At 41.1% G+C, this 9,118-nt stretch overlaps 1 protein-coding gene across 2 annotated transcripts; it reads right to left on the reverse strand.

Moving 5' to 3' along the window:
* Window positions 1–745: 745 nt before the first annotated feature.
* Window positions 746–8,909, reverse strand: GAL (galanin and GMAP prepropeptide). 2 transcript variants are annotated; one of them, XM_032948910.2, is made up of 6 exons: window positions 8,610–8,909; window positions 6,234–6,317; window positions 5,664–5,718; window positions 5,100–5,177; window positions 3,021–3,098; window positions 746–1,102 (listed from the first exon to the last, which is right to left on the reverse strand). In XM_032948910.2, exons 2-6 carry the CDS (start codon window positions 6,315–6,317, stop codon window positions 1,041–1,043), a joined length of 357 nt encoding a protein of 118 aa, XP_032804801.1. In that variant the 5' UTR covers window positions 8,610–8,909; the 3' UTR covers window positions 746–1,040. The 2 variants fall into 2 exon arrangements, with proteins under 2 accessions (XP_032804801.1, XP_032804802.1); XM_032948911.2 differs by having other exon boundaries at window positions 5,100–5,174; window positions 8,610–8,843.
* Between the last annotated feature and the right edge of the window lie 209 nt (window positions 8,910–9,118).

The raw sequence follows: 9,118 nt of genomic DNA on the forward strand, positions 1-9,118 counted from the left end.
GCGTGTGTATAGCTCTCATTTACCAACACTTTTCAACTGCCCACTTAAAACTAAATGAAAATGACATTTTTTTCTTATTTTACCAGGTAAAGCCCAGAGCTATGCCGCTCTTTTTCAGAAGCGACCTGGCCACAAATAATAGCTCAATGAAGTGGCTTATATTTTTTATTTAAAGCTTTCGTGACTGCAGGGATTCATATTCTTGGTTCTTTCGGTAAAGTCACGTAGAAGGGAAACAATACAATAATAAAAATATAAAAAAATAAATTATCACGACGTTTCGACTGCAATACAAGCAATCATCATCAGGTGTGAATTTTCTTGCTGTGGTTTTCACACCTGATGATGATTGCTTGTGTTTCAGTCGAAACGTCGTGAGAATTCTATTGTTTTATATTTTTATTATTTTGTTTCCCTTTTACGTGACTTCACCGAAAGAACCAGGAATATGAAGTGGCTTATCGTAGAAATGTATAGCAGCCAAATACTCCAAACGCATGTTTCTAAATGTGGAGAGAAAAACCGGAGGAGCCGGAAAAATCCACACGACCACGGGGAGAACATTCAAACTCCAAATATACTGCATGTGTCAGGGTTAGGATTGAACCCACGACCACCCTGCATACCGGGCGAGGTAGTTAACGTCTCGCCACCTCGGCACTTCAGAATGCACCGGTTCTTCCAGGGTAACCGACCACAAACGCAACACAAGTGAAACAATAAATCACGACCGACAGCACCGCGGTTTAAACTCCACAACGACATGTTTACTTGGACGTGCATTCTTACATGAGATCGTGGCGAGCTAAGCGTAACAATAATCTTGCTCAGCGAGAAAGAAACCTGCGTCCAATTGAATACAACCTGGAACACGACACATCGACGAAACTGCAATGGTAAGAAGTATGCATTTTTTTTGAGAGCACAAACGGCAGCTAGGATAATGAGACACTTAATAATACGCTGGCCCATATATAAGTCTTTAGCTTATTATACACAAGTCTCGGTGCTTAGATGGGATGAACACAGGCGTTTTGGGATCAGGGCTGTCGCGGGAGATCTTCAAAGAAGTCTTCCGGCATAGTGCTCAGTCCTCTTGCTTCTAAAGGATGTAGACAGACAACAACAGCAGCAACAACAACACTCGAATGATCCAAGTAGAGGCGGAAATGGGGGAGGGGTGGAGGGAAAACGCATGCGCATTTTGGTCACTTTGAAAGTACTGAAGTTGTAAGCGGTGCAAACACAGTGCCGATATGAATATGCAGGTGACCCTGTGTAGACCAGGTCACCTGCATGTATTGAATATGCAACCCTTGCATCAATTGCGACTTCTGTGCCAGGTTACTGACAGAGGGGTGTGCTCAAAAAGTGGCTGTCAGCACTGTAGTAGTTTGGGAATAACTGACGAGCACAATTATTTAATACATGTGAGTGATTCCTCCTTAATGTCTCTTACATCCCTGACTGCATTCAACAAGATCAGAATCGTTCTTTAGACTGGATATGAAAAAAAGTTTGGGTATTTTTTCCCCAATGTATTCCAATTACACCATTGGCATCATCATGAGATGTACAGTTCATTTTAAAATCTTACAGAGCACTGCATGTCCCATGTGTCAGGGAATGGCATTGGAAAATTATTCACAAGAATTTTCCTAAAAAAACCCATCATATCGCTTTTTTACACTTCACAAGCAACTGGTTGGCTGGGCCAATGAAGTCAAAACACCTCAGGTCTGAACCAGGAGACACACTCACTCCATGAGTAGGTTGGTGGTTATCTGATGATGCTGGGTGATATCTCTGGCGAAACGTTGTACCGTATCTAATTGGTACATCTTCGTGTGAATTGCTTTTCAACATATGGGTTTGCTGACAACCATATCAATTGGCACGTGTGTTCGTGTGATAACTTCATTTGTTTGGCTGTGTTAGAAATATATATGGCAACATTTGGCTTTATACTTCAAGTTTCAAGTTTTCAAGTTTCATTTATTAGGTATAGCCCTGTGAGCCATGCGGCTCTTAAGTCGGGTGCAACCGCAACAAACAAAATATGAATACAGAACATCCCAAAGCGACGACGTGCAACAGAAACATCCTGGAATTCAACCAGCAAATATTCCACACAAAATTATTAAAACGCTGTGTGCAAAAATCACAATGTGGTGCAAGCCAACAACAACAACCAAAAGTTCATAATAAAGGTTTTTGGGTTTGATCACGCCATCCATATACTTACGCGATGTGACCCACACACAAATTACGAACGATGGTTCTAAATTTGTATTGGTCGCAAAAACCTACATCGTAATGAGGTTTTACTTTCCTACAGACTCTATTATGATATTATTTGCAACATAGCATTCAAACCAACATTTTAAATTCACAAAGCAGGAAGGAGGTTCATCTTCTTGGTTCTTTCGGTAAAGTCACGTAGAATGGAAATAAAATAATAAAAATAAAACATTATATTTTATTGTATGTTTTATTTTTTTATTTTTTATTTTATTTCCATTCTACGTGACTTTACCGAAAGAACCAAGAAGATGAATCCCTGCAGTCACGAAAGCTTTAGATCGAAAAGGAAGGAGGTTATTGGTAAACAGGCTGAGGCCATCGCCTGACTCAACTCAAGAACCCGGTTTAATCGTGGGTGGCTGAAACCCGGAATCAAGCCCAGGATCTCAGCAGTGCTAGCCCAGCACTCTGACCTCTGAGCCACCCCAATACCAACAGATATATTTCTGACCATTTACAAATACAGAAACCATAGCTCGCTCAACGCTGGGGTGGTACATTTGTTTGAATGGGCTTATAAACTTTCACATTTAGCATTCGTGTAAATTAATGTAGGCATTCGCTTAGCATCGCAATCAGGGATGATACAAAATTCGAATGGCAGCCAAAGCACACACGAACAGAACATTATATTGGGAAAAATTACGTTGGTGACACAAGGCTTTAATTAAAGATAAAAAGCCCATAGCTAAAAGGTGAGCATGGATTGCACTTACCTTTCATGTGCATGTAATTAAGGTAGTCGATGATGGCACGCAGAACATCTTCTGTTGACACCCGCAATGGCTTTTGTCCTGCCAAGGGCACACAAGCAAATATTACCAACCATACCTGCATATAACAACGACGCTGCCTCAGCGGTGCAATGGTTTTACGCACTGGACTTGCGATCCTTGGAGCCGCCGATTAGTTCTCCGGGCACGTGCAGTTGAATCAGTTTGTGCGCACACATTCATTAAATTTCATCGCCTCCGTCGACCCAGCAGTAGAAAATGGGTTCGCCACGGTTGGTCGCATGTTGTCGATTAAAGTGGGACGTGACCGAGCAATTGCAGGGATGCACCTTTATCTTCATTTGCAAATATAATACACGCGTGACTTATTCTGTGGCAGTTTTCAGCACATTATTTTCTTTTATTATTTCCAAACATTATTACTGTATGAATCCACATGGGGTTGAAATGTGAGCATTGGAGGAGCGATGCAGTGGTCATCACAAAGTGTTCTGAACCAAGCGGGCCGAGTTAGTTTCCCGACCATGCCTAAGGTCAAGTGGAAAGTGACATCTGAACTGGTCCTGGGGCCCCGACTGTTTCAGCAGCCTGGACTGCGCAACACGGCGAAGTTTGGTCAAACAGGCCCCACGACAGACGTGGCGTAGGAAGGGCTTCATCCGGCAGTGGATTGACAAGAAGGCTTGTGGCATAAAAAAATATACACCTATATGAAATGTTTGCTTTAATTATTACTACGCGATGTATTGATAAAAACACTTTTTTAAGTGATTGCAGATAAAATGTATCCAGTGCATTGACGCAATAAAACGTAATCCATAAAGACAAATCACACGAAGCGCAGTCACGAGTGATGATTAGTGCCGCTATACAACGTCTACAGCCATATAACCACGTCGATTTTTTTGCTAAAGTTATATATTAAAAAAAAACAATGTCAAAGATACGTTGTTCGGGCTTTCCATTTCTTTTTGCTAAAGTGACACGAAAAATTGTAATTGCAAAGTTTGATTTACAAAACATTGCGAAAATGTAAGCAAATAGAATTTTACTCCTCTAACGAGGATAGTAAAACTATCATTTGATAGTAAAACTATCATCTGATGGCCTTCAAGTGTTGCAATTTTTATTAATTAATTAATTCTATTAACAGTCTACAGGTTTACATATGCACACCAGTGGGCTCTTACAAGCAATTGTTGGTATTTCCATGGCTGTATTCTGTTCTTGACCATATACCTGTGCTTATATTTTGGTAGCAATAGCTCCATTGAAAGTGGATTGATGGTGCAGTGGTTAGCACACTGCGCTATCAACAAAGGGATCCGTGTCCAATTCCCGGCCACGGCTAACCATCAGTGGCGTGCCATCAGTGGCGTGCGAGCGATGCCTAAATTGCTGAGAACCGAATTCACAAATCTAGTACACGTGACAGTCTCAGCCCAAACGCCAATGACTGCACAAAACTCAATCGGTTAAATATTTGGTTCTTGCCTTGTTACAACCTTGGGGAGATTATTTTTTGTACTTATATAAACTAACTCCATATTATCAAGTACATATCAGAGCACAATATAGAGGACCGGATCGGTTAATTGTGACGCAAGTCAAATAGTTACACGGCCAGATTGGAGTAATTTGTTGATGATATTAAAGACCAAACAACGTTAAGATCCCTTCCCTCCGACGACCACGGAGGCAAGGGAGGAGGAAGGGGTGGGTGGGACTGAGGGGCGGGGCTCGAGCCCATGGAGCCGTGTAGCACTGCAGGTTGTATCAAGACACGAGCCGTGCTGGCCATACTTGGAATCTCCCAGCTCGGCTTGGGCCCGATTTCCTATAGATATAGAAACATACCATTAGTGCCCAATGAATGGACCTGGCCTCTTGTGCCATCATACTATACAGGTAGTCCTCGACGTGCAAAATACTCGACTTACGAACACCCGCACTTACGAACCAGCTTCCATGAATATTGTGTTTGTATGTTTAACATTGACTTAAAAAGCAAAATCGCACTTGCAAATGTCTTTGATGCAGCTGTGATTGATGCGCATTTACCGAATGTATTGAAGGTTTCCTCAAAGGCCGCGCGCTTGCCAGCCAAACCGTTGAGAGTTCGGTGCTGATCCATAGCTGCTGCAGATACACGCATGCTCTGTGTTCCATCTCATCACAAGGATAGTGCCGTGCTTAGGCTATGCACGATCACGGGAAGAAAACGTATCTCATGGTGGCATTAACATGACATTCACACGTGCCTTTGGAGCAGAGATCCTCCTCCTAACGATATGAACTCGAAACATTAAAATGCGCGCGAGATTGCAACTTCTGCGATTTCACTCTCTCAGTAATATTCAGCCCCTGTATCTATTCTCACATTTGTAAAATATGGATGGTGATAGTGACCCACGATCATCTAGTTGGCTTGTAGTTGGCTGTTGAGGACACTGTGTTAATTGGGTGATTAAGGTGTAAACCGCAACTCCAATTAGCACAATTGGCTATGTACAGTGCGAAAGAAGTTAAACATACGTACATATATGTGCATGACTTATACTTAATTTGTTACATTTCTTAATCTTTTTAAAAGGAGAACTCGTCAGTTGAACGTATGCTACTCACTGGGACCCAGCAGATATCCTGCACTGTTCAGCGTCCATCCTCTTTTCTCCTTTTCCTGATGGGTCAAACATGTACAAGTTCAAAAGTGACAGAGAGAGCAGGTGAAACATTTGCTAAAACTGTCCATTCATATTCCTTGCAAGGCTATGTTTATGGACATTTAGCACAAGCATTTTGAGCAAGCAGTGTTAGCAAATCGGGAGTGGCAATCAGCAGCAGACAAAATGGAAATGTGTATGTCCCAGTATACAACCTATTTATCCTGCAGAAACACCATGGCATAGGAATATGAAACGTTGTGAAAAGTGGCAGCAGACTTTTGGTGTTCTGAGCAGTGGCGGTATGGTGTACCGCCGTACACCGGCCCACTTCAACCACTGGCAATAAGCGATTATGACATATACCCATTAGCAATGCCGATCTCAAGAGTCAGAATTAAAAATGTTTCTGCACGTATGGAGAGAAGCAGTGGTTGAGCGATCCAAAGCCAGCTTCTTCGCTATGTGCACTCGTGCGACCTTGTATCTGCGTCTCTGTGTAGTGTGGGGAACGAGAGGGTTCTCAATTTACCGTCAGAACCATCCCGTGAGATTCTGCGATTGCCGCCAACACCAGGAGAGCGAGGCAAATTAATAGTCTCGGGCTGCACTGCATCTGCAAATAAGTTGTACATGTTGATTAAACAGCAGACACCCAACTTATAACAATACACCTGGGAATTCATGAAATTTAAACAATACATTTTGTTGCCTTTACATTTGAAATTAGTACGGGAATGCCACTATTCAGTGGATTAAATTGTGCGCAATTCATTTCTAAAAGTTTTTATGTAACCAATAGCATTCATCTTCTTTGGTTATTTCGGTAAAGTCACGTAGAATGAGAATAAAATAGTAAAATAATAAAGTAACATTAAAATTCTCACGACGTTTCGGCCACAAACCTGTCGTCCCGACAACAAACCTGTCGTCCCGACAGGTTTGTTGCTTTCACCTGAAGAAGGCCACTTGTGTTGTGGCCGAAACGTCGTGATAATTTTATTGTGTTATTTTATTTTATTAATTTATTATTTTATTCTCATTCTACGTGACTTTACCGAAAGAACCAAAGAAGATGAATCCTTGCAGTCACGAAAGCTTTAAATCGAAATATAGCATTCATCTCATGTTATTACTGTAATGCTCATTTTTTTAAATACTGATAACTCACTACCAGATTATATAAATATATATTATTTCACAATGTTATTTAAACGTTTCAAACTAAATAATAATAACGCCCTTAATTTACCCAAGGAAGCCTCACAGAGTCTCAATTCTCCTTTTCAAGAGGGTTCTGCCAAGTTTTCGCACTATGGGTGATGTTTCTGCTATGTGCAATCCAAATCAAGTCATTTGCAGGTACCTGTTTCTGCATTGAGGTGTTTGACTAATGCCAATTACATTGTATGCATTTATAGCTATGGGAGGAAACTAGACAACCCAGAGGAAAACCCATGCAAAACAGGAGAACATACAAACTCCACACAGAATCATGCCCGAGTCAGGAATCGAACCCAGGTCCTTCTTGCTACAAGACACAAGTGTTACGTATTACTGTGCCACCCGGCCATCCTACATGTATGTATAGTATAATAAAGCAGCTAAATTGCAAACTCTGTAGTCGATGCCGTTACGATGAGATGCAATAAAACATTATTGCAGACAATATATCGTAGCCACTGAACTGTACCGTTAATGCAAATGCAGAACTTTCTGGCAAATGGGTACAAATTTAAATTTGCATTGAAAACTATACACAACGGTAAATCCACTTGAACAAATTTATGGAACTGCCTTGATATGTTAATACACGCATATTAGAATAGTTTTATAGTCCAGAAACAAGGATTGCTTCCATAGCCAATCTCATGCGCCTATAACCGTTAGTGCTATTGCACACCTTTGCCTGGTAATAACAAAACCGAACAATCTTGGTAAATTTGACCACTGAAAATATAATGCAGATGTCTTGACTTTTCAGGCAGTCAGCATTATATTTGAGTCTGTTGTAATGACTTTTCAGGCAGTGTACCTGAATTATGAGACATCCCTAAAAAGCTCATGGGCGCCAAGGTGGCGAGATGTTAACTACCTCGCCTGGTATACAGGAGGTCGTGGGTTCGATTTCGACCCTGACGCCTGTATATTTGAAGTTTGCATGTTTTCCCCGTGGTTGTATGGGGTTTTCTCCGGGTCCTCAGGTTTTTCCTTCCACATTTAGAAACATACGTTTAGATTATTTGGCTGCTGTACATTTACATATATGGCCACTTCAATGAGGTATCATGTGACCACGTCGCTTCTGAAAAAGAGCTATATAGCTCAGTGGGCCTTCACTGGTAAAATAAAAAAATATATAGTTAGTTGAATGTTATTTGTCCGGTAGAGTGTGGTATCTCACCTGTTACCATACACATTATGGCATTACGGAAAAAAATATATTATTTTTTATCATACTCTCACAAATACAATTACAATGTGAAGGTTTGTGGATCAGACATTTCAATTACATATCTCTGCTATGGGTTTGGAGCATCGGCACATTTATCATGCACACCATTTTCAACACATTTAGTTCGAAACGAGAGGGTTATGTTTTGCTGACATTTTCTATCATATTGCATATCGCAACATTAACATCTTAAAGAAATAAGGAGATGTAATATTTTGAAAAGTGCCAAAGTAAAAGTTTAAAACATCTAATACATATATTAGTTAGTGGTTTATGTTTTAAACTTAATGCATGAATTTCAAGTAAATAGAATGTAATTTCTATTAAAAAAATGCAAGTCATAAATACAGACTATTCTAACAACAAATGCAGCTTCTCAAACACATTCGTATAAGCATATATATTAAAACATAATAATCAAAAACGACATTTGTAACACTGTAACGTTGGTACCTTGAAAATGTACTGGGTAGTGAAGATAGAAAGACGTTGAGACTGTTTTTCACGAGAACAGCAGACTTGAGCGAGCCCTATACAACTTGTTGTTAACTTTTCTGTGCTCTAGCCCAAGAGCAAGTCCTACCCATAGCGCGCTCGCTCACTCCCTGTGCAAACAACACCAGCGCCACAAAACTGCACGAGGCAAGCAGCCGGGTCGTCCAATATATACTCAATACGTGCACATCCACCCAAATATGAATACCGCGCAATTTTCCGTTTGGCGATTTAGGCGGAAAATTGCACCCTCCCTTCCCTTACCCTTCACCATCCACAATCCACCCCCAGCTCCCTCCCACCATCTCGTTCAATTTTTGTCCCCCCCACACCAATCCTCACCCAAATTGCGCTCCCTACAGCGGGGACAAAAGACGCGGGGCTCGGCGTCAAATTGTGATGACTAAACTGCGTGTGCACTCGTCCGTAATTCCGAAGTGAATGCAGATGTAATTTGCCTCGTAATT

The sequence above is a fragment of the Petromyzon marinus genome, chromosome 7 (genome assembly GCF_048934315.1).
Source record: "Petromyzon marinus isolate PM22_M1 ecotype Great Lakes invasive population chromosome 7, UKy_Petmar_22M1.pri1.0, whole genome shotgun sequence".
NCBI lineage: Eukaryota > Metazoa > Chordata > Hyperoartia > Petromyzontiformes > Petromyzontidae > Petromyzon > Petromyzon marinus.